This window comes from Xiphophorus maculatus, chromosome 18 (assembly GCF_002775205.1).
Source record: "Xiphophorus maculatus strain JP 163 A chromosome 18, X_maculatus-5.0-male, whole genome shotgun sequence".
Taxonomy (NCBI): domain Eukaryota; kingdom Metazoa; phylum Chordata; class Actinopteri; order Cyprinodontiformes; family Poeciliidae; genus Xiphophorus; species Xiphophorus maculatus.
This window is the reverse complement of record NC_036460.1, coordinates 15,180,172-15,205,948: the sequence shown is the minus strand read 5'-3', so window position 1 is coordinate 15,205,948 and position 25,777 is coordinate 15,180,172. Positions and strand designations below refer to the sequence as shown.

At 39.1% G+C, this 25,777-nt stretch overlaps 1 protein-coding gene across 3 annotated transcripts; it reads left to right on the top strand.

Moving 5' to 3' along the window:
• Positions 1 to 782: 782 nt before the first annotated feature.
• On the top strand, positions 783 to 25,703 carry LOC102233427 (bromodomain and WD repeat-containing protein 1). Of its 3 annotated transcripts, none has more exons than XM_014472213.2 (44): positions 786 to 1,039; positions 1,154 to 1,212; positions 1,330 to 1,359; positions 1,568 to 1,627; positions 3,325 to 3,475; positions 3,698 to 3,796; positions 4,844 to 5,004; positions 6,175 to 6,396; positions 8,624 to 8,724; positions 9,422 to 9,492; positions 9,662 to 9,762; positions 9,881 to 9,921; positions 10,006 to 10,107; positions 11,239 to 11,392; positions 11,497 to 11,631; positions 11,930 to 12,058; positions 12,254 to 12,402; positions 13,109 to 13,185; positions 13,341 to 13,553; positions 13,645 to 13,828; positions 15,130 to 15,220; positions 15,915 to 16,037; positions 16,134 to 16,204; positions 16,353 to 16,581; positions 16,702 to 16,818; positions 16,929 to 17,036; positions 17,151 to 17,275; positions 17,386 to 17,468; positions 17,662 to 17,773; positions 18,176 to 18,237; positions 18,341 to 18,496; positions 18,599 to 18,719; positions 18,846 to 18,971; positions 19,096 to 19,162; positions 19,628 to 19,678; positions 20,068 to 20,193; positions 20,288 to 20,440; positions 20,552 to 20,712; positions 21,558 to 21,730; positions 22,054 to 22,182; positions 22,285 to 22,443; positions 22,573 to 22,899; positions 23,020 to 23,160; positions 23,236 to 25,703. In XM_014472213.2, the coding sequence occupies exons 1-44, from the start codon at positions 1,003 to 1,005 to the stop codon at positions 24,564 to 24,566; spliced, it is 6,618 nt and encodes a 2,205-aa protein (XP_014327699.1). In that variant the 5' UTR covers positions 786 to 1,002; the 3' UTR covers positions 24,567 to 25,703. The 3 variants fall into 3 exon arrangements, with proteins under 3 accessions (XP_023207226.1, XP_014327699.1, XP_023207224.1); XM_023351456.1 differs by having other exon boundaries at positions 21,555 to 21,730; XM_023351458.1 differs by lacking the exons at positions 22,573 to 22,899; positions 23,020 to 23,160; positions 23,236 to 25,703 and having other exon boundaries at positions 783 to 1,039; positions 21,555 to 21,730; positions 22,054 to 22,181; positions 22,283 to 22,360.
• The last annotated feature ends 74 nt before the right edge of the window (positions 25,704 to 25,777 follow it).

Here is a 25,777-nt window from a genome sequence, read left to right as displayed (position 1 = left end):
TATCACTATCTGATCATTACTCGAAATTTCTAATCATTTCGGCTTAGAAAAATTGTCAAATATCCAGACAGAATGAAGTCAGTAGCTCTTGATGACTGAAGAAAGTTAGCTTTTTCCGTGGAAAAGGTAAGGCACATTTAACGAAAATTTGAACGTATGTGTGGGTTCCAGAAAATCCACAAAAAATAACATTTGTATACCTACTTTTACTTAAATTGAGTATTAAGATTACTTTAAAATGGAAAACATTACTGTGTTATGCATGTATGAGTAATTTAATATTTTAACGTTCTGGTTGTTGTTTTTTTTTACTTCAATGTTAGGAGGTTGTTTTTTTTTTAGCTGCAAGCCAAAGTAATTAAAATTAACAAAATAAATGAATAAAACATTTTTTGTATACAAAGCTAAAGCTAAAAATGACAAGCTTGAAGCATTTATTAATTTATTTTTAGAACGCATTGTATTGACACTTTAGTTGATATTAAGTCTCATGTTCGCTGGTTTGACATAAAAAAATGTATATTTTGATAAAGTGAGTTGACAACCGTTATTGGTGACGTCACATGCACAACTCACGACCTTGCTACCAGAAAAGGGGGAGGGCGTAACATTAATAGCACTGTGTTTATCAATTTTAAAATGTGTGTTGTTCTTTGAAAATATAAAAATAATTTGTCGAATGTAGTTAAGTATTTTTTTACAATGATGTAATATAACTGTGGCTAGCCACCAAGCTAACGCGCGGTGGTGTCTTTTGTTGCCGGAGTGCTCCTCCCTCCCTGCCCCCTTTTTCCTGTGTTACTCCGCCGTGGCGGAAGTAAGTTGTATCGCTGAGGCCTCATCCTTCCAATGGCGACTGCAAACAGGCTGAATAGAAAGCGGGAGCAACCGTGGAGGGGGGTCAGCGACGTGTAACCGAAATTAAATAAATATATCTGATTTTTCTTTAGCCATAAAGTTAGTCTGAAGATCACTCCACCTCTCCAAATCACGGCCGTTTCCATGGCCAAAAGTCGGAACATTTCGCTCCTTGAGTCGGGTAAGCCGCAGAAGTAAACCCCAATTGATGGCTTGATTTACACCAATATCGCTCGTGCTAATTGATTCTTGGACTGATTTCCCGGCTATTAATGCACTCACTGTTCCGTTTCAGAGCTCTATTACTTGATTTCTCGTTTCTTAACAACGGGTCCGTGTCGGAGAGCGGCTGAGGTGAGCTGGCGTGCTTTCACTGGCACACTTTGTTGTATTTCGACATAGTTGACGAGCACTTGATAATAGTTAATATACAGGCACCTTAATCTGGATTGCATTTCAATTCCTCCGCAGGTCCTAGCAAGTGAACTCGAAGAATATCAGGTCTGTATTTTGGTTGTCTTTGCTTGCTAGGTAACTGCTAACTAGCTGCTTCGCTATAGGCTGACTCTGTGCTTATAAACTTGGTGAACTCTTTGGACTTTTTAATATCCCGTTACGTCCCACTCATTTGACATCATCCGGTTTTAAGACGCGTGTACCTGCTTCAATTTTTTAAAGTAACTCACCTTTGATAAACTGTTTTCGACAGCTCTTACCGGGAAGATTGGACTGGCTGGGAAATGAACACCCTAGAACATACGAAGATGTGGTAAGATTTAACTTTGTGATTTCAAGTTCAGTGCCGATGCTTGTTATTGTCTTGTGACGGGGGGGCTGCACGCTCTGTGCTTGTTTACGGTCTTTGTTCGGTTTCCATCTGAACCGCTGATGTAGATCTTTAACTTTTAATGAACTGTAAAGCGTAACTTGTTCGGAAAACCTTAGCTGTTTATGGTTAACTTTTGAATGGTCTACCAAAAACCCGCATTAGGATTGGAGTTTAATGTTTTTTGTACCAGCTGTCGTATTGCAGCTAGGGTGGGTTGTTCGGCTTGTCGCTTTGCTGAGACTGCTTTCTCAGCCAATCACAAGCCGAGTTTCTTTGTCTCTGCGTTATTTTGCATGTGACCTGCGCTGTGATTGGTTCTTTAAATAAAGAAAATATTTGCATACAAGCCACGCCTTGAGGAACAAGGGGTGAGAAGTGCATGAAAAAAAAAATACTTTGTCTGACACCTAACTTGTTATAATGCAGACTCCAGGCACAAATTAAACGTTTATAATACTGGAGAAAGCTTTTGGTATGATTTCTGATTATTTAACAACAGGCAATAAATAGTCTTATTTAAAAATACTAAGCTTTATTTGTTTCCAATGTTGAGATATTTGATATAAACAAATCCTATAGATCTGCTGAAAGTATTGGTAAACAGTGTAGTTAAAAAATGTAAAAAAAAATATTTGTAGATCCATGGCACACTTATGTCTATCTTCCAAAAATCCATGCATCTGTGCTGCACATGTTGGCAGGAAATGGCTTTGGAAGCAATGCTAACAAGGAGCTTGAAATAAATAATGCATGTAGACTGCTCAGCTTTTTAATAATTTAACAATAAATTGGCTATTTCATCAGGATTTTATTTAATTTCCCTTTGGGATTAATACATTCAGGTTCAAACTCAAAACCGAGTAAGTCCCTGAGAGATTCTTTGAAAGCTGTGTTGGTTTGAAGGTGTTTTATCAATGACTCAATTGACTAGGTTCTATAAGATAACTTTTTTTTATCACTTGGCATTACAGACTGAGTTTTAGTCCACTATATTACAACTAAGAGTGACCTGAAACACATAATTTTTTTGTAATGTCTCTTTGATTGCATTTGTACTGTATAAATATAATATTTCCATAGAAATTGCATTTATTTTTTATTGAAACAGGGCATTCCTAAGTTCAGGATATTTGTAGATACCCCGTGTAAAGAGATTTGGGATAACATTTATTATGATACTATGTAAGTAAGAATTGAATTTATGGAATTTATGACAAACAAAGCTTGAACTATTGTTGCAACTCACAAAGACATGTAGCCATAGCTTTGGACAGGAAAAGTATGTAAACTGTTCCCACTGGTAATATTTACTCCTGGTAATATCAAACAACAGTGAATAAAGGTTGATCTAAAGAGGAGCTGAATAAATATTTTTCAATTTTATATAAACAAAAACTGCACATAACTTATACAGATAGTCCCCAACTAACTCAACGCAGTCTGGTAAGAGGACCTGTTCCTATATCAGTCAGGTTTGCAGCTGTATGCCATATATAGGCAATTGTAGCATAACATTTATTACTGATATAGTATGGGACTTGCTTATAGAGTTTACACTAAAATTCAACAGAATTATGGAAATATGCTCCTAGTTGAATAGTGAAAAGTCACTGCTCTTGTTGTGTTTGCCCTGACAGGTTGCTGCCAACAGACATGTTGCACCCGATCATTTGCTACAGATATGTAAGCAAATTGGACCACTCCTCGATAAAGAGGTCCCATCGTGTGTCCCAGGTGTGCACTCTCTCCTGGGGTCTGGAAAGCAGTCCATGCTTCGGACTGCAAAAGGTACAGGCTTTGTGTATTTCTATGCTCAGGAATATGAGCTGGAGTGTTTGATACTTTAGACCGCATGAGGAATTCAATTTGTTTCCATAAAACATTTATTCAAGCAGAAATTGTTCAGCAGTTGTTTTTCATTTGCGAGGAGTGATACCGAGACATCTGGTCCACTCATTCATCTGGTAGTTGGCAGAAGCACATCATGAACTGTTTGTTTCTGATTTTCAGACTGTGACGGTGTGCAGCTCAAAGCTTCATCATATGCAGCCCTTCATCGGGGCAGACCACCAGAGAGGCCTTTGAACCAGAAGCAACCTCCACATCAAGGTAGGTCCCAGTGGTGTGGCAAATGAAACTAAATAGCATATTTGCTTAGAGGTGTTCTGTTCATCTGCTGTGATTTTGTGATTCATTTATTTGTGATACTTTGAAGCTTAATATGTTGATGATGATTTCATTGTAGTACTGTTTTATTTAAAGCTCACTGTTTATCTGCCACAATAAAGCCAACTTTATTACATGATGAAGTTTTGGGCTATAATTTTGACATAAAATTTGTTCTATTTAATTTTGTGGCGAGATTCCCTGATGTTACAGAGTTTCTAATCTTTTGTGCACCGAGGGACTTATTTTCTGTGCAGCGCCACATTGATTCTTGTCAAACCTGTTTGTAGCAGTGCTTCAGATCTGAAATCTATCCTGCTATGGGAAAAGTAATGCATATATTTGGCTGTAGGATATTTGGGTTGTTTACAGATATGAAGTTACTATTTACTGGTTCTGAGAATGTGTCCTCTGCTGGAGCAAATCATCCAACCTATGTTTGGTTTCCCTCCACACATTTTAATGCAGATATTTTTTTATTTTCTTTCTCAGGCAAATATGAATAAGTATAAATTGAAACGGTTTGTTTGGTGTTTGCGCACACCTTACTGTAACATTCATCAGGCCCACTATGTGTTGTTTGGTTAAGAACTTTGAGCCTGAGCCATAGCTTAATAATTTTTAATAAAAACCTTTGAGCTCGACAACAATGCTATCTTAGTTTGTATGTGAAACAGAATTTTGTTCAATTGGTTGGATTGTGACAATCTGTTTGGTTTGGGGGCACAATGCACTACTTTCAGAATCTGTGATAAAACTGGAAATTACTGCCACTGATTTTTGTGACTCTATGAAGTAGTCTTGCATTAGGAATATCTTCAGTCTATGCAATCAGTGCACATCTTAAGGTGGTGGGTCATCAGTTATGTGGAGGTTCTCACTCATCTAATAGCTCAACATACCAACACATGTTGAATGAGGCTCATAAAGTCAGCACTTTTTCAAATCTTACAATTTCTATCTCTCTGCTCTGGTGTGTTTTATTAACAGTGAAGGTACATCGAGGGAGGGAGCTGACTGGAGTACAGCGTTTTAGCTCCATCAGTCCTGTCAGCACATATGAGCACATGCGCCTGCACAGGCGGATCCTGGGACATCTGTCTGCAGTGTATTGTATCGCATTTGATCGAACCGGTCTCAGGATCTTCACAGTAAGATGGGACCACTCAGCACTCGTCCTAACTGATAAAATATTGGCAGCCTGACTGTTTTCTACATTAGGGATGTCCAATCAGGAGTAAGGTTGGTGGCAGATATAAGTCCCCATCTCGTACTGTATGAAATACCAATGGTATGTAGATGAAAACTACATGCCGCACACTGCTGCCTCTTTTTGTCTATCAGTTGTTCAAGCAAACTCCAACTGGAGTTTGTCTTGGACTTCCTCATGTTTCTAATTGTATCTGGCTCGACATGTACAGCTGCAGCTTTCAATGAACTCTCCTCTCTCTTGAGGCAAAGCTTTTATGTATATCAGTTTGAAGTGCTTGGTTTTTGCAAGCATGTTTTGATATGACCAATTTAACATTTTAATCTGGTTCCAGTTGAACATGTGTAAACAAACATACAGCAAAAGCAATTCTCCTACTTTAAAAAGTTAAGGTTTTGCTTTAAATGCTCGTAAAATGTAATTTACTTTGTTTTGGCTGCTCTCGGTACAGCTCTATCACAAACAGAAAATTGTTGAGGGATTAATTTTTAAATTTTTTTTAGTTTTTTTTTTTTAGACCAGTGATATTTATTTGGAGAGGAAAAGGGCAAAGAGAGAAAGATGAGGGTTTGGGGATGGAACTGCAGCAAAGGTGCCAGTGTTGGAAATCAACCTTCCGACAGCTGAGTTGAGCACTAATAGAAGTAGAAACATCCTTTATTGTCCCACAATGGGGAAATTTCTCCGCAAGTGCAGCAAAGTGACAGGTAATAACAGCAGAACAGGTATGGCTTCTGTTTATGGGGTGTCCGCTCTACATCTACAGGATTCGTCTTTCCTGTCGAGTGATAGTTGAAAATAGACACTCACATGACACAGAGCTGAAACATCCAATACAGTCCCCTTATTACTGTGAAGGAGACTGTAAAGGTTACAAAAAAGATGAAAATTGTGACGGAAAACCAATTTCTTTGTGAAATACGTGTCTGGATTTTGCACTGCAGTACATGTATTGGAAGTCATGTTTAATCTGGGACGCCAATATCAACCATTTAAATATTTTTTTCTCAGGACATCCCTAATGCATGTTGTGGTGTGCTGATAAAAATCTTTTCTACCTGATTTCTCCTTTACCATGTGTCCTAAAGTAAAAATAACTTGTGTCTTTAAGGGCTCAGATGATTGTTTGGTGAAGATTTGGTCTTCGCACGATGGAAGGCTTCACTCAACATTGAGAGGACACTCTGCAGAAATCACAGACTTGGCTGTCAACTATGAAAACACACTAATTGCTGCAGGAAGCTGTGACAAGACCATCCGTGTGTGGTGCCTTCGTACCTGTGCTCCTATGGCTGTGCTGCAGGGACACAGTGGATCCATTACCTCCATTCAGGTAAAGAAACGGGTAGCAATAAAAACATCCTGTTATTTATCAGTGTGGGACTTTCTCCTGTTGTAAAGATAACAGGAGGGCAGGTTAGATACTTCGAAGCATTTTTAATATCTAGTTCATGTTTTGTAATGCTTTTGAGACTGTATTAGAACTATTCTTGTTGGGTCTATTTATTCTCATTGGTTTGCCTCTTGAGATGGCTCACCTGGAACATTGCACTATAGTTGTGTTCCATCAGAGAACGGGGTTAGACTTGAAAGCTGAAGAAGAGAAAGGTAAAATGGGTCAGAACATTTTTTTTTGAAGTACAAAGCGCACTACGACGATTCAGTGAAAGCTACTTCTGTTGAAATGGTTGTTCAGGCTAAAGTGGAGTCCTAAAACTGAGTCCTAAATGAATCGCTTGTTTCACATGTTGTTCTAAACGATAATCGAGCAAATAAATCGCAGACATCTTAAGACATGATTTTTAAAAAGAAAAATGTTTTTAGGATTTAATGTTTGTTCTGTAAGATACCAGTGTGATGTTAGACTTGAAGAGCATAACTACTGATTATATTGACATATAAATAAAAAAAAACAACATAAATTTCATACAATTTGAAGGCGTATACTTGTTTAGATTATTTCTGGTTACATAAGACGTGGCAGAATGCCTTTATTGTTGCACTCAGTCTGGTCTCTGTCAGCTGTTGTGTTGCTGCTTGTTTTCTCTCATCAGAAGGAGCCTGGTTACTACATGATCTTCTGGTGAATGTTAAGTTTCTTTTGATCAGGTTCTCAAATAAGCAAATGTTGGAAAATGTTCACACATTTCACCAACACTTATGTTGGCATTTCATGTGCTTCAATCAGACAGGTTAAAGAATTGCATTTTCAACAAGTTTATATTCATTTATGCTAAACTGCTTTTTATTGGTCGGGTGTATTTATTTGCAACTCTGACTGTTCTCTTGCTTCACTGCTGCAGCTAACCTGCCTACGCAGTGTTTTTTTTTCCCCCACCAGGGTCAGGATGGGTGATATAGCTATATTAGATTGTTAAAGATTAGAACTTGCTGTCATCCTGCCAAAGCAGAGAGATTGGAGTTTAGTCAATACATTTTCTGTCCATTTTTTTTTTTATTCTAAGGCTTTTATTTATTTTTCACAGAAGCATCAGTTTTATTCATAAACTTATGTAGCAAGAGTGCAACTTACCTTACTGTTGCTCTTCATCTGTTACAGGAAAATAAATTGTGACACGTGCTTCTCACTGTAATTTTTTTGCCATAGTGTCAGAGCAAATCTTTGTGAGATGAATCAGATATTAACCAAATATTTTAGATGCATATTTTTCTGGAAACTACAACCAGATAAATCAGTTACAGCTTTCTGCATATTGATTGTGTTAGCAATCAATGTGCTAACACACTTTACAAAATAAAAAGATCTTGCACAAATAAAACAAACACCACACCACTTTATAGAGCATTACATATCATGTTTTGTTTAGTGAAGCCCCACCAGTCAGTACAGTTATGGCATATGTAAAAGTTAATTGAAGATATTCAAGTATTGTTTGATTTCATAAGACTACAACATTTCTAGTATTTGATTTTTGTCTGTAACTTATGAAATGTCTTTTTATTTAATCATACTATGCAGTAATGAAATGTCACCCACATATGACTAAATAGGTTGACGGACTTCATATATATTAAAGTCTGTCAATATAATATACCAATATGTCCTTAAACCCTTAATTAATCAGAGAGTACAGTCTTTTCACTATGCAAACATGTGTTTCTTGAATCAGCAGGTCAGCTGAGGTCTTGTTTTATTTGAAAAACAGCTCCCTTCAGCTTTCACTTCCTCTGGAGTTACTGGTGTAAAAACTTAACCAAATGCAGAAGCCCTGATCCTCATATTTAACAAGTAAACCAAAAGTCTTTGTTCGGGTTTATGAGCCAAATTTTGAAGGCAAGTATTGTAGGGAGTTGGGTGCTGTGATTATTGTCAAGTCTGTCGGTTTTATGAAATGAGATACTCACCGCTTTTTAGGAACTCCAGAAAGCAAAATTAACTTTATGCTCAGCTCTGATGACCTGAGACTGAATTTTTCAGTTTTATTTCCCCCCCCGAGCTTTGTGGGACATTTATGTTCATCCCTCTTTGTTAAGGAAGTTTCTCTGCATAAAATAACTTGAGTATTCACTGTACTGATCCCTATTTCTTTTGTTTTTAGTTTTCACCTTTTGCCAAGGGCTCCAAACGTTACATTCTGTCCACTGGAACGGATGCTACTGTCTGCTTCTGGCAGTGGGATGTCAACAACATCAGCTTCAGGTCAGCATGGATTTTTTTTTTTTAACAGGATATAGGTGAAAGTTTAGAAATGATTAGGATTAATACAATCTTTTTTTAAAATGAAAGAAGAAGAAAAAAAACATTTTTAACACTGAAAACCACATAATATAGATGGTTGTGCAAGAGTTAATGAATTTTATATTTCATTTTATTTTTAATTATGTTGAGTTTAAAGTAACTTGCTTACTGACACTCGTCCACAAAATAATATTTTAACAAGAGAAATGGTATGTCATTTACCTTTTTTAAAATTGCGATTTAAAGAGAAAAATAAAAATAACTTTTTCCTAAATATCAAGAATCTTGCCTTTAGTATTTAAAGATCTTTGTTTTGGGGACTGTTTTAACTCTGGAAAAACAAGAATGGAAAAATTCAGCTTTTTCCACTTATATTTTGTATTTTAAAATAAAGTGTATAATGTATTGTAGATACTAGGGAATTTATAAATTAGCTGAATTGATGAGATGTGAAGATAAACCTAAAAAAAATGCTAAGTGATGTGTGCGAAATGCAGACATGTGGATGGATGCTGATGAGGCAGCTTGTGCCACATATTCCTTGACCCCCTACATGATTAGGATGATTCTGGCCCTTTCTGACAATTGTCCATCCTTTTCGGTGAAGGTTAGCCATCACTGTGTAAACTTACCAACATTCTCTCTGTTCTCCTTAAAGTGATCGGCCATACAAGTTTACAGAGCGGCCAAGGCCAGGGGTCCAGACTGTGTGCTCCTCGTTCAGTCCAGGTGAAGATTTCTTTTTGTTTTTCACTTCAAGCATGAACAAACGCTTAAAGTGTTTAACGCTGAGTTTTATGGATCCTACTACTATGCTTCCTCTCCAACAGTTACCTAAGTGGTAACTCATTAGCTTTGGGAAAACTTGAAACTCATCACAAAATGATCTTATTTTCAGGTGGGATGTTCTTGGCAACAGGAAGCACAGACGATGTCATTAGAATATACTACCTGGGAAGCGGGAGTCCAGAGAAGATATCAGAGCTCCATGAGCACACGGTTAGCAGACTTCACTTTTCTACCATATATCAATATCTTGTAATGTAAACCTGGCATTTACACGTAACATTTATATTTATAACCGCTGACGATATCATTTTTTTTGTTTCTTTTTTAGGATAAGGTGGACAGCATCCAGTTCTGCCACTCAGGTGAAAGGTATGTGTATTTACTATTACACTGTTTATGTGTATTAAGTCAGTACTGAGTTAATTGTACAGTGGGAACTGTGTTCTGTCTCAGGTTTGTAAGCGGAAGTCGAGATGGAACGGCTCGAATCTGGAGGCTGCATCAGCGGCAGCGCTGGAGATGCATCCTACTCAACATGTCCGCAACTCTTCCTGGGTAAGGGGTCGAAATATTAATTTCTTAACATAATGCTTAAAACATAGATTTCTCTTTGTGGTATATTGATTATTGCTTACTGACTGTGTAATATAAAACTATGGTGTACACTGAAAATCCCTTTGTCCAAATGTATTTTGGTCTGAGGGTTTTGTCTTCTGTTGGACAACTGTAATACATAAGATTAAAAATATCCTTCATGTTAGTTGTTGGAAGAACTAGTTTTAAATCCAAATGAAAATGGAAGAATTAAGGGTGCACCAATTTATCCACCAGTCGAAATCAGCCACCCAATGTCTCAGCATCCTTTTCTTTAATTTTGGGAGATCGGTGATCGGCTGATACCTACATGTGAAACTGATCTTATTCCCGACCTATCTACCTCAGCAAAGGTCTAAAAATCGACCACTGTCCTCTTTTGCTCTCATGTGAAAGAGGTTTGACTCTTTCAAACATGTCTGTATGTTTGCAATTAACAACTGTTGCCAACTCAGCAACTTTCTTGCTATTATTTAGCAACATTTCAGACAAAAAAGAAACTGGTATCAGCAAATACCAGAATCAGCAGGTTAGGCTTTTGATCAGACAGAAAACTGCAATTGATGCAACCCCAAAAGGAATTACAAAAATATACCCAAACATGTTTCCAAACTTTAATCAATTTTTACTAAATAAAAATATTCCTGAAGCTTTATGGTCTTCATCTAAGCTTCTGTTGGCTGTGAGTAGAGACACATTTAATGTTGCATTTGACCCAGTGATCAGAGCTAATCTCGGAAAACCCAACCGTGATCACTAGCTGATTGATTAGTTCGTTCCAATATGTGTAGAGCTGAAGTAGCTCTAATAAGTTACACAGTCTAACTACATGACCAATCTGCCAGATTGTTTTCTGCCACAAGGAAGAAGGATGCCTCTTTTATCACTAAGGAGAGCCGAGCAACTAAATATTGATTTTGAGCCAGATGAAAGAGAAATACTTCAGTTGAACAAAAACGGGTCCCAGTATTTGTATTGCAGCAATGCTATTGGGAAAACTCTGCTTAAATTATCAATAGATACAGAGTGAAAGTGTTTAATTAGTTGGACTGTTTTCGGCGCCGATTTATCATTGTTTCTTTCTCTTATTAGTGCTGAACCAACAAACGAAGAGGAAAACTACTTTAAACCCAAAGTTACCATGGTTGCGTGGGATCGCCATGACAATACAGTCGTCACGGCTGTTAACAACCATCTCCTCAAAGTGTGGAACTCCTACACAGGACAGCTGCTACATATCCTAAAAGTACATGCGCACAAGATTTCTCCATGATCAGTGAAGAAACGCAACACTAATTATTCCCATTATTATTCTCAAATGAAGTTAATAAATCCTATCGATGTTTTCAGGGCCATGAAGATGAGGTGTTTGTCCTCGAACCTCACCCCTTTGATGCCAGGATCATCCTGTCTGCTGGCCACGACGGGAACGTCTTCATCTGGGATCTACAACGAGGAAAAAACACCTGGCATTACTTCAACATGGTACACACACAGATTCTGCACATGCAGGATAGCATACTTACAGAATGAGAAAGACAACAGTAACACAGTGCAATTCAATTATTTAGAATCTACCATGAAGCTAATCATGACAAATGATGGCAGGCTGAGAGCCGAGTTCTTGATTTAGTAGATAATTTGTTGGAGCTTTCAACCATTTACATCAGTGTAATGTTGTTTCTTAATCAAGTTTATTCACACATCTCTTATTTTTTATTCAGAGGGGGTAAAATACACTTGTAGTGATCTCCTTTCAAGTACTTTGTTTTTCTTATTCCAGATTGAGGGTCAGGGTCATGGAGCCGTTTTTGACTGCAAATTCACTCCTGATGGTCAGCGGTTTGCCTGCACAGACTCACACGGCCATCTGCTCATCTTTGGCTTTGGCAGCTCCAAACCGTACGAAAAGGCAAGAAAAATAGATTGAAAAAATGACTGATTTATAAATCTTTTTGACACAGAAGACTAATCTTTCATACATGTTTGATAGAGAGAAGTAGTTATTGGGGGGGGGGGGAAAATGTCTACAAAACTTTAAAGTGAAAGAGAAGAACCAAAGAGTTTTTTTTTCCTTTTTAAATAATCCTTCTCCTGGTTTCCACAGCTGCCAGACCAGGTGTTCTTCCACACAGATTACAGGCCGCTGATTCGTGATGCCAATGGGTTTGTGCTGGATGAGCAAACACAGCAAGCTCCCCATCTGATGCCCCCTCCGTTCTTGGTCGATGTAGATGGAAACCCCCATCCACCCAGGTATCAGACTGTAAAGGACAACTATAACTCTCTGGATCGTCCACAATGAATCTTATTAATTTTGATTTAAATGATTAAGAACAAATTAATGTTTTATAAATACAATGCCAAATGCAAATTTTAGTATGGTAGTTTTTTTTTTTGTTCTTTAAAAATTACAATAAATTTCCTGTATTAAGATATTACTCAAAAATTGTTACCTTATTTTCTGGACTATAAGTCGCTTAACAGTAGGAGTCACATCAGTCAAGGCGGAATGAACTTGTACTCCGGTGAGACTTAAATAAGTGACATTTATTTAGAAATTGTCAAACATGAGCTTTTCAATAAACTCATGGAAACTATCGATCTAGGCTTTTTTAAGTTTACTGACTTTGTTAAAACCATTCTGGTCGTTTGCTGATCAGGAACAGGAAAATGTCCAGCACCTGTCTTCAGACAATTACAGAGTTGATCCCTTGATAAGTTGGCAATCATTTAAATTTAGCATCATATCTTCCGTTTTCACAAAGTTGCAAATGGACACTGGAAGCTCCCTCTTTTGCTACATTCTTACATTTTAGGCCTCTTGTTCCAGATTGAAAAAAACACTTTTAGCTTTTACTTCCCTACTGTGTTCCATTTAAAGATTGAGCATTTTTACTGATACCACTTTTTTGTTTTTCTTTTTTGTCTTTTTCCCACAAAACATTCGATTTGTTTCCAGATACCAGCGTCTCGTCCCGGGCAGGGAGAACATCGCTGCCGAGCATCTGGTTCCTCAGCTGGGATATGTAGCTACTAGTAAGGCTGGAGCTTTACAGAGAACATTTTACCGAAGCATATAGTTTATTTTTATTTTCACTGAGAAATCAACTGCTGATAATGCAAATAAGCTTCATCTGAAGGCACCCATATGATTTACAACGATTCTTGATCGCCTTGTGTTTTCTCTTGAGGCGATGGCGAGGTGGTGGAGCAGGTGATCAGCCAGCAGACGGCAGAACCCGAGGAGGTTTCAGTGAGACGCAGCAGCCTTCTGGACGAGGCGATCCGACAGCTGCAGGAACAACAGGACCGGCAGAACCAGCTCGGGACAGAAGCAGCACCAGGTCCTGATGCCAGACCAGAAGGCCAGATGTTGGCACCAGCACCAAGTACTCCACGCAGAGGTAGCAGCCATATTCCTCTGCATTGTTTTATATCCGTTTCCTTGAAATTTGTTCATGGATTTTCCTTTGTTTTCTACCTCCCTCCATCCAGTGTCTGTGAATGAGCGAGCAGATGTGCAGTCACCTCCTAATGTGGGTCTGAGACGAAGTGGCCAGGTGGAGGGTGTGAGGCAGATGCACCAAAATGCTCCTCGCAGTCAGATGGCCACAGAAAGAGACCTGCAGGCTTGGAGGCGCAGGGTGGTGGTTCCTGAACTGGCAGCTAGTAACTACAGGTGAAACAATTCAACCTAAAATATTTCCAGACTTTGACTTTATGGGAGCGTGATTTAAATGCTACTTTATGATAGGTCTTCTTGGTGACTCGGGGTTGGTAAAACTTGAAATGTAAAGGACTTCATAGTCCCACTATAGTCAAGGATACAGACTTTATAATCTTCTGTGGCATAAAAGATATTTTGGGCTAAATTAAAAATTTTGTACAGTGAACCCTCGCTATTTCGCGGTTCACCTTTCACGGTCTCGCTGCTTCGCGGATTTGCATCGTGCATTCTGATTGGCTAAACAGTCTCTCCGCTTCTTCTCTACCTGTGTGTCAATAACTTTGTGGGTAATATGTACATGTACGTAAAACAGCTTGCCAAATTTAACATAATCGATGGTGGCATGTCGGTTTATAAGAATCTTTTTGCCCAGAAGAAAAAAGAGCGACAACAACTACTGTCAGGTTTGACACCTATTAAAGACAAATTAAACAAACACAGAAAAGACAAGAGAGTTAGATTCTTTTTATCTCGCGAGGAGAACGGATAGAGATGTGTTTCCAGTCACAAATCTCCAACCGCTCTGAAAACACATTTGTCCGCTCCTCTGTTTTTATTACTTTCGGAGTCCCTATCACAGAGAACACTGCGACTCTAAGGGGTGGGGGCAAAACACTTCATCACTTACAATTTACCTAACAACTGCCGATAACTATGTTCTTCTAAAAAAAAAACATACCTGCTTAAGAAGACAAAAATGTGACAGAGCGGAGTCAGGAGGAGCAGTGAAATACTATTTGTCCAACTGCACTTTGTATTTTTTTTTCATAATAATTTCTTTCCCGTTCTAATCCAATAACTCGGGTCGCGGTGGGGCGGTGCTGATCTCTGCAATTTGAAGCCTTCACGTTGTATTGATGATTAAAATTATTATTTTTCAGTATAGTAGTTATTTGTGTAAAAAAAAAAAAAAAAAAGAAAAATGTTTATAGAGTACTTTTATTGGTTAAAAAAAATGCTTGGCCCTGTAAAAAAGGTTTTGTTCTTTGTTTTAAATGTATTATGGAGTATTTCATTGTATAATAATTGTTAAAAAAAATAAAGGTTCGTACTTCACGGATTTCGCTTATCACGGGTTCTTTTTGGAACGTAACCCCCGCGAAAAACGAGGGATCACTGTAGTTTTAAATTTTTATTAATACAAAAGAAATCCATAAGTTAAAGTTGGTTTCTATGTGGTAGTCAGTAGCTATTTTTGTTACCTTTATCATAAATGTTCTCAAAAGAAATAACCAATGTATAAAATGTTTCAGGAACCAGGAGGATGTTCGCACAGCCAGAGGAGATGAGGAGGTTTTCCTGTACAACACAAAGAAGAGATGGATTATCTATGGCAGCTGTCGGGTAGGTCTGCTGTTGGTTTGCTGCTTTGGTCTCAATTTTAGCCATTTTTTTGAAGAAGAGCTTCTCAGCAATTTTATTATTAGTTTAAAAAAATAAACCTTGTAGATTAAGATTTATTATATACAGACGGTAAAACCTTTTTATCCATCCATCGTCTAAGACTCTTATTCTTGCAGGGTTTTGAGGGGAGCTGGTGCTTTTCTCCTAATGTATTTTTATTTGTTATATAAATGTGATGAACAGACTTTGCTTGAGCCTCCAGCCTAGCCTTGCGTAGTAATAGATGCTCAAGCATCTATTCAGCATCTATAAGACGTTTTTCTTCCACTCAATGATCTATGAATACTCTTGGATACATTCCTCTGTGAACATTCAGATTCTTCTGCATTTGTGACTGGACAACTGTTAAGTCAGACGTCTTCCCCATGAACATAGTAGAACATTTCTGAATTAAGACATGTTTCTTTGGTAATACAGACCAATTAAATAAATTAGAATATTACTGACATCCAATTTATTTTAGCAGCTCTATCACTGAGTGAGACACAATATGTGTATTAATTACACACTGATGGATGTGCCGATGCGCCACAAACATTTTATTGAGATGAAATTGTGTTGTAGTTGGTTTATCCTGTGCAGCAGTTGGTCTGTTAGTGTGTCTTGGTGCTGACTCGGTCCCATCCGTCCTCAGGATGATTCAGACGAGGAACCTTCGGCTGCAAAGCGAGTTCACAGCCGCAGAGGTTCCTCAGATCTTATCGAGTTCTCATGTGAAGAAGGCGAGGAGACGGCTAGTTCAGATATTCACTCTGAGGTAATTCACTGTGACTCTTTTTGTCAGTTTGTGTAGATATGACACATATCTCTGTAGTTCCAGTTTATTTTGAACCTTTTTCCTTTTTTTTCCTAGGACAATGACCTTGATGGCAGTGAACTGGATACCTCCAATGATGAGGAAGAGTGGAACAGTGACAGCTCTAAGTACGGTTCTTTGTGCTCATTTCTACCGACTGAAGAAGGATACTTTTTTCAACTCCTTTAGTTTTAGACCATTGTCATCTCAGATGACTCTCTGAGGCCCTCTGGTCGCTGTTGCTAATTGAAACCGTTTAATGTTCTGATTGGGCAGCCATACATCCAGCGAGTACTCTGACTGGACAGCAGATGCTGGCATAAACCTGCAGCCCTCCACTCCGCTGTCCTCACGTAAGCGAGTGAGGCGCAAACTCAGCAGCTCTGAGGAAGAGGATGAAGAAGACAATGAGGAAGAGGAGGAGAAGCAGCAAAGTGAGGAGGAGGAAAAACCAGTCAAGAAAAGCAAAGAGAAAGCTAAGAAAGCCAAAGCCAAGTCACCCCGGGTGAGTATACCGCTGCTGCTGTCGGGATCTAAATAGGTTAATTTGTTTCAATGCTGTTTTAATTGGGATAAAACAAGATCTTGAAGCCTCTAAATGGTTTACCTGTTGTGCTCCAATCAGCGTCCAAAGCCCCGACCATCGATTAACAGAGAAGTGTCAAATGAGTTCAGGCCATCAGCGTGGATCACCGATGTCATTCCCAGGAAGTCTCCTTTTGTTCCACAGATGGGCGATGAGGTATCAGACCTTTAAAGTGCTTTTCACTACTATTTTCACCTCAAGTTACCACAAAATTTATATAATATGGTGTTGGTCTTCATGGGCATTAAATCTTGTGTTTCTCCCAGGTGATCTACTTCCGCCAGGGCCATGAGGCCTATGTGGATGCTGTGAGTCGCAGTGAGCTCTATCCCATCAATCTGGAAAAACAACCATGGAAAAAAATGGAGCTGCGGGTAAAACCCATAAATTGTGTTCAGAGCAGCATATAAAAAGCCACTAATTGTGTCAAAGTTGTTGAAGTTCTCATTAAACAGAACCGATTAAATGAAAACCTTCATGTTTTCCAGGATCAAGAGTTTGTGAAAATCACTGGTATTAAATATGAAGTTTGCCCTCCAACGCTCTGCTGTCTGAAGCTGACTCTTATCGACCACGGCACCAAGAAAATCACAGACAAATCATTTTCTATCAAGTAGGCAGCTCATGTTGAATTTCATCATATTAGTTGTATGATTGTAAAGATTAATACTAATGACAAAATATCATAGTAATATTTTTGTCTTTTTATTTGACCGTTTCTAGGTACCACGACATGCCAGATGTGATCGATTTTCTGGTGTTGAGGCAGAGTTATGACGAGGCGCTCCGTCGAAACTGGCAGCCAAGTAAGTTCTTCTTTTAGTTGAATCTTTTCTAAATCGATCAAATTTTGTTTAGTCTTATTTCAGTAATGAAGTCAAACTTTAACACATATCAAGAAGTAAATGTGGGGTTATTTATGCATGTGACTAACTGTTGAATTGTTAAATGTAGAAAATAGTCAGAATTTTCACTTCTGTTTTTCTTCTTCTATGGTAGATGACAGGTTTCGCTCAGTGATCGACGATGCCTGGTGGTTTGGGACCATCGTCTGTCAGGAGCCCTACCAGCCGGAATACCCAGATAGCCTCTTTCAGTGCTTCAAAGTCAGGTGGGAAAAATAACTGCCGTCATGTCCAATCAGAGCATAATAATAATTAATTACTTTGAAATTTTTAATGGGTAATCAGTGGTAGGGAAAGTAATAATAGTTCATTTTTGGAAGTAAGAAAATAGTTTTTGTGGAGTGACATTGGCACCTTTTGTATGCAAAAGTCTTAAAATCTGGGCTTCAAGATATGATGTTACATTTTTGAACATTGCATATTATGATGTAGCTTTTATGACTCTATTATACTATTGTATGTCATTATAAAAACCAGGAAAACGTCTGTAATTGTCCAGAACTCTGTGGTCTTCTAGCAGAAGATTTGGAAGTGTCATTTTTAGCTTTTTAAATGCTGCTAAATGGTGTTGATTTCTGCATGAATGTTTTTGTTTTTTTTTGCAATAGATGGGACAACGGAGAAACCGAAAAGCTCAGTCCCTGGGACGTGGAACCTATACAGGACGATGGTAGTCCCAGCTCAAGCATTTTCAGAACGTCGTCTGTTCACACTGTTTTGCTCGTGGCCCCTGATGACAAATTTCTAATCTCGTCTCTGCTGTTGCTTTGCAGCCCAGCCCCCTGACACAGATGGAGGAGGTATCCCTGCGACAGCGGAGGAGATGAAAGAGCTGATGTACAAACCTGTACCAGGGGAGTGGGGCGAGCGGAGCAGGGACGAGGAGTGTGAACGCATCATCGCCGGTATCGAGCAGCTCATTACTCTCGGTGCGTATGCCAAACAAGATGAAGTGTCTGTTCTTTGTTGGCTTATTAAGCTGCCTTCTTAGTAGTTGCACTAACCTCCCTTTCTTTGTGCTTTTAATGCAGAGATTGCAGCTCCGTTTTCTGGTCCGGTAGACTTAATCCAGTATCCCACCTACTGCACCGTGATCGCCTATCCCACCGATCTGGGCACAGTCAGACTGCGGCTCATCAACAGATTTTACAGGTGTGCTCCTCCAGTCTTGTTTCACTCCATCCACCTCATAATCAGCAACGGTTATTCTGTTTCAGTCTATTGAAATCTGAATAAATTAGGTTTAAGCTGCATACGCTCCCCCTCTGTGCTTGACAGGCGCCTCTCTGCATTAGTTTGGGAAGCCAGGTATATTGCACATAACGCCCGCACTTTCAATGAGCCAAGAAGCAAGATTGCCCACTCTGCAAAAATCATCTCAAGCGTTCTCCAGAAATTTGTCAAGTAAGATTTATTGCATGTTCTTCAGTTTGTTTGTTTCTTATTTTGTTTCTGTTTTTTGAATGGTAACTAGTGACACATTATAGGCTCAATATATTTAGCATATTTTCTTGTTTTGTTTTTCTAGTAACCCAAGCTGCACAGATATTTTGGAGATCTACAATGCTGTGGAGGAGATGGACGATGATGATGAGGCAAGTCTTCAAAGAATAATAAGCGAGAATAATAGTTCAGTGAAAAAATCAAAACAAGTCTTTTGTTTTACAAAGATGTTGAAATGCTGCAGGTTAGATCAGGTCTCATTCGAAAGGGTTGATGTTGGCTGCAGCTTTGGCACAATGTGGCCACCTGAGCAGTTTTTATATTTTATGTGTTTTCAGAAACGGTCTTTCTCATAAAAGCACTTTGTAAAATTACCTTAGCTTCCCTGCAAGCAGAAATAGTAGAGAAGTTGTAACCTTTAACGACTGTTTATATTAATGTTGCGGCACGCTCGGGATAAAGCAGCCAGCTTCACTTAGAGGTGCAACGGCTTTGAATGATGATTCCCTGGTAAATGCAAGCCATTGGATTGAAATTGAATCACTTTTATTTATTGTTTACTTGATTTCTATAATATGTTTTTTAAATTGATTGATTGTAACTCTGGCTCTCTTCAGGAAGAAGAAATGGAAGCACCAGGCACATCCTCAGGACATAGACTACGTCAGGTAAACAAGAAAAACAAACACTAACACTGACTTCATGCAGAACACAGCACATCCTTACATTAATGCATTGCTCTGAGTTTCTGATCATTTTCTATTCTAAAACTCTGACCCTGAATTACAGACTTCAATTAATTCCAACTATTTCTGTTTAAGTTACTAGAAGACACTTTTCTAAAACTTTTTGGATAAATTGAAATTTTAACTGCCTTAACAGGAAAATGAAAGAGAGAGAACAGTTATCTTTTCACAGATTTTAAAACGGGCATAATTATAAAATTTGCATTTTCTGGGTAAAGGGTGTGAACCGAGCTAATTTCTCTAGAAAATAAGAGAAATCATAAAGTCTTTAACAATGCTCAATTTTTGTTTTGTTTTGTTAATCTCTGCAGCACTCAGTGGAGGTCTTGCCAGACCGAGATTCTTGGAAGGAACATTGTAGGCATCTGGTCAACTATATATTTGAATGTGAAGACTCAGAACCGTTCAGACAGCCTGTGGATCCTGAGAACTATCCTGTAAGTGAACATCAGCCGAGACTGCAAATCCAAACTCCAGGTTTTAATTTAAGCTTTGAAGGCCTTCTAAGTCATGTCTTGCTTATGTTTTTAGGATTATCTTGACATTATTGATACTCCAATGGACTTTGGCACAGTGAAAAGGACTCTGGATGAAGATCGCTATGAAAACCCTATAGAGCTGTGCAAAGACACGCGCTTAATATTTGCCAATGCTAAGGCTTACACGCCCAACAAACGCTCCAAGGTAGGCGATAATTGCTGCTTGGGGAGGGAGTGTTTATCTCTTCTGGCATCACAGTTGAGATAAATTTACTGAGTCGTCAGTGATTTTCCTTAACTCTCTGCTTCCTTTTAGATTTACAGCATGACCTTGCGACTCTCTGCCTTCTTCGAGGAGCAGATCAGAACAATCATATCAGAGTACAAAACTGCCGTCAAAAGCAGTGACCGACTGCGCCGTAGTCAGAGATTTCGCAAGAAAATGCAGCAGCAGGATCAGTCCTCAGCCACAACAAGGTTTGCCTTGCCTCGTCTGTGGTTAGCTGATAAATTCGACACGCTATGGATTCTGAATGCTGTGGTCTACTACTGTCTTGTTACAACTGGTTTTCTTTTTTAAGTCCTACCTCAATCAGTCATTTTCTGTATTGTAGAGCCCATTTTAAACAGGCATGTAAATCATGATTCAATAACAAAAATAAAAACATTGCGTTATGTATAAATATCACATTCATTTCTAAAGCACGGTTTGGTAAATTATTCTATTTGCTTTAGCAGTACAACTGTGTTGTCTCAACTCCAGCAGTGTCACTCAATTTTAAAATAAAAAAATTAATAATTTCAAGATCTGTAATTAATCACACTTTGATCACAAACTATATGTTGACAACATAAGCATTTTCAGTTCACAAACCTTTTCTTCTGCTAAATTATTGAATAAACAAACATTAGACCGTTGTGTTGTCCGGTCTGTTTTCATTACCTACTGCACATCCTGGATGTGTTCATGTATTATAAACATCGTTGTATTTATTTGGCATGTGTGTGTGCACAACCAAAAGAGCTGACTTTCGGAACAAATATGTGTACCTTCAGTCGCACCCTTGATAGTCTTTTGAATGTCTGAAAAATAACTTAAAAATAGAAAGTTTTATAAAAAGTAGACTTTTAAAATGTGTAGTCTAAAGTATGATGAAAACCAAAAAGCTGAGACAAAGGCAGAATCAAAGTATGCAGAGAGTCCTACTGAGAACATAATTGCTGGATTTCCCATGCTGTGCTAGTGTCTTTGTCATATTGTAGTTACTGTAACAGTTGGATGTCAAACTACTAAATGTTTCTCTTCCCTTTTGCCTCAGCAGTCAAAAAAAGTCCGCTGTTAAAACTCAGGAAAAATCGGAGTCAATGTCCATAACAAAATCTACCTCAGCCAAAGTGTCTGTTCCTGAGAGAGCGAGACGGAGTCGAGGCAGAAGCTCAGGTCTAAGCTCCTCAGAGGACGACTCCGGCTCCAAAGCTGCCTCATCCACGGCAGGTACAAGCAAACATTGGTTTTATAACAGCAGCTGAAATATAAACTGTATATGCAGATTAGCATTATATTCTGCTCTTAATGCTTCTAGACTACAAAATGGAAATGCAACTTAAATATTTTGACAAGTTCTTATTTTCTTTACTTTGATGGGGATGTGACTGCAGTCGCCTGTGCAATTATTGATGCAAAGAGCAAGAGTCTTACTTTGGAAAGCGGAAAAGGCAGATTTACAGATACAATACCTGCATTTTTCACATTTAGGAAAATTTTATTATCTTGGTTAGGCTGATTGATTGAACTCAAGGTTTTTTTTTTATTTGCAGAGTCTGAAAGCGAGAATGAACAGAGTGATTCAGATGATGAGGAGACACGTCCAGCGTCTTCAAAGCGTCATCAAAGCAGACACAAAGCCAGAGTTACAAGAAGCAAAACTTCCAAGAAGAAGAAAAAAGGTCCGGAATAAACTTTATCCAGATGACATAAAGTAAACAACAAGGATTGTCTTTAAGTCATCTATTAAACACATTAACTTTGAAAATTTGTTTTGTGGCTAGCTGCTAAGAGTGACAGTGAAGACGAGGAGGAGGAATGTGAGAGTGAAGGAGAGGATGAAGAAGACGGAGATGTTTCCTCCAAGTCTTCAGACCATCAGTATACGAGCAGAAGCACACGACAGACCAGAAACAGAACCGCCAGAGACAGAACAAGAGCAGGTGAGACGCATAACAAAAGGCTCTCATTGTCAGAAAGTTGTAATTTAATGTTACTACTCTGCTCTAAGAAAACATGGAAAGGCAGGTGTTAATAGCCTTTGATGTTCCGAATGCCTCTTTTTTTTTCAGAAGGCAGAGCAGAAATGAACGGCCACAGCAGCAGGGCGTCACGTCGAGAAAGGCACCATCACCGCAACTCTGACCGAGCCTCCTCCCATGACTCGGACCGGGAAGAAGAGGTGACCGTTCCCAGGTTCCTCAAGAGAAAAACAGCGAGGGCTGCTGTCAGTAAGATGAAACGACTGGAGGCATCCGATGAAGACTATGAAGAGGAAGAGAGGAAGCCAAGAAGAAGAAGAAGAAGCAGCAGCTGCCTCCGCCACACATCTCGCATTGGCAAACGCACTGCGGTGATCCAGAGCAGCTCTGAGTCGGACGGAGAGTTGTCAACTGAAGGTAAGCAAAGATTTTAAAGTCTAGAATATCGCCGGAAAATATACAAAAATTTAGACTTTTATTGTTTTGTGCCAATTAAGGGTGGAGCTTTACTGTTTTGTCTTCTTAAAACATTTCTAGGTTCCCAGAATACTAAGGAATCTGACAGCGAATCCATGGGTGAGGAAGATGGGACTGGGAGCGAGGTTTCATCCTCTTCCCAGATTAAACAGAATGGAGTTAACAAGAAAACCAAACACACTGCCAAAACAAGGACAAATGGTGACTATTTTTTCATTTTTACGTTATTTCATGTTTTTATAATCAGTTTCATGACTTCTTTTTTCCCCCCTACAGATACGTTGTCCCAAGTGAACGGACACAGTGGAAAAAATAAATTTGAAAGCAACTCTGAGCAAGAAGAGACTGCAAAGGAGGAGGAAGACCAGATACCTCTGTCTCACAAACCGTCTAGAAGCACTGCTGGAAGAAGTAGGATTACAAGTGAGGAGGAGGCGGAGGAGAGCGATGAGCGCCAAACCACACAAAATAAAGCTCCTGTAAGTTCAGATGAAGAGTACTGTGCCAAAAAACGGCCTCAACAAAATGGAAGGACTGATAAAGAATCATTCCATAGGGACTCTAAGAAAAAAAGTAAAGTGTCAGCATCAAAAAGCCAAGACAAACAAAAATCTGCCTCAACAAAAATACTGGATGGTGGGGAATCCGATGAACTCAGTGATCCTCCTCCAAAACGATCCAGCCCACAGAAGAAAGGGACGAAGAAAGTGGAAAGAAGTCCCTCCAGCAATGGGTCTGACCTTGAAATAAGGAAACTAACCAGAAGCAAAACCAAAAGGCCTCACTCCACGTCGGCTTCGGAAAGTTCTGAGGAGTACAAACCCCAGAGGAAGTCGTGGAGGAAACACTCCACTGGATCGTCAGACCAAGAGTCGGATCATTCCGATGACGCGTCAAAAAGACGGCTGAACCTTCGCGCTCTACCCAAAAAGAAATACATAGTTGACAACTCTCTTTCCGAGGAAGATGTGACGCGAGAAAACCAGCGGGGGCAAAAAACCAGCAACAAGAGAGAGTTGGAGTCGAGGGAAGAGGGGTACAACACAAGAGTGTCCAGGAGAACGTCTCCCAGTGAAGGAAGGAATCAGGTCACTTCCAAGAGGAAACGGATTTACACCTCAGACTCCGAGGATGAGGAGGAAGACGCACAGAAGGAGCCTCTAAACATCAGCAATAGTAACAGCAGGTCGGGCTCCTCCAAGAGCTTTAAAAGGGAATCCAAGCAAGATGACAAAGAGAGTGACACTTCATCCCACTCTGATTCCAGAGAGGAGGAAGAAGAGGAGGACATTCAGTCAAACAGGAGGAGGAAAAGCCTTAGGCAGCCAAAGCCTAAACGGAAGAAAAGCTACAGCAGCAGCAAACACAGTTCAGACTCAGAAAGCAAGCAGATGTTTTCAGCCTCTGAAAACTCCTTTTCCAGCTCAGGGTCTCACAGCAGTCCAAAGAGGAGAAGTCGCATGCAAACGGAAAGGCCCACGAGCTGCAAGCTCAGACTGCGCCGCCATCAACGCATCTTAGAGGAGGACAGCGAACCACAGAGGATGAGACGCGTCAACACTCGGAACCGAGGCAAGCGGACTGTTAGTTACCGCGACAGTGAATGAAAGCGCGGCTGGAGGCTTCACCGGGAAGACGGACATTTACTGGACAGGTTGGGGACACTTGATGGCCAAGTTATGGTAGTAGCACTGGAGTCCTCAACAATAAAATGCTGTGAATCTGTTTCATTCAGGGATATTATTTATATTTTCTATGAAAAAACGTGTTTATAGATGTAATACAAATTCAAGCATTTGAACTGCTAGTTTTCACAAGGACACAGGACAAACATCACCTGCTGTGGTGGTGGTTGTGATTTGGCAGAATAACAGTTTCTGGGGAATCTTGTCAGCTTGGGTGCTATCCTAATATACCTCTGTTTAATCGAGCATATTGCTGGCTTGCACTAAGAAACACTGTAATGAGGTATTTCATACACTAGTTTTGCATTAGAAACTCAGGGGTCAACTAAGTTTACTGTAGTCTGGAGAGATGCAGTTTGTTTTGGGGTTTTTTTGTTGTTGTTTTTGGTTTTCTTTTAGATAAGGTAAGGACGATAAATGATTCCAGATTGGCAGATGTCTGAGCACATCAACTGGATCCAAAAAATCCACGCCTACATTTTTTACTTCAGCACTCCTTTGTAAATCCACACACCTAAAGCTTGACTGTATTGTGAGGTGAGCCAAATGAACTCTTCCCCACACATTTCTTATTTTGTTTTGCTTTGTATTGTAGTGAATAGATGTAAATACGTCATTGAGATTTAACAATTAGTTGCTAGCAAAGTGCTTATTTAAATCTGACCGGGGTTGTCGTCTTTTTCTTTTCTTTACGTTTAACTGCATTTTCTTGCCATGTGTCACAAGTTGGTACTTTTTTTTGCCAAGTACGAATAACCAACAGTACTTAAAGCAAGATACTGCAATTTCTCATATTGGGAAGATCTTTTATCATTGTCCTGTGTTACCTACTTTCAGTATTAAATTCTTTTTGCAGAGTTGACTTAAATATTTTCCCGGCCATGTTTTCTTTTTGTTTGAGGACGTTTCCAAATACAGTCGCTTGGTGACCTTTCGCTCAACATTTTTCGTACTACACCTTTAATAGATTTCACAGTGAAACTGTTCATGAAATGTGGTTGTGGAGTGCAATGAAATAATTATTTCTCCCATGAATAAAGACATCAGATCAAGGTGTAAGCTATGTCTGACTCAATTTCTCCTTCTGAAATACAGGGCAGCCAGACTTATTTAATACATTTAATACATTTTTC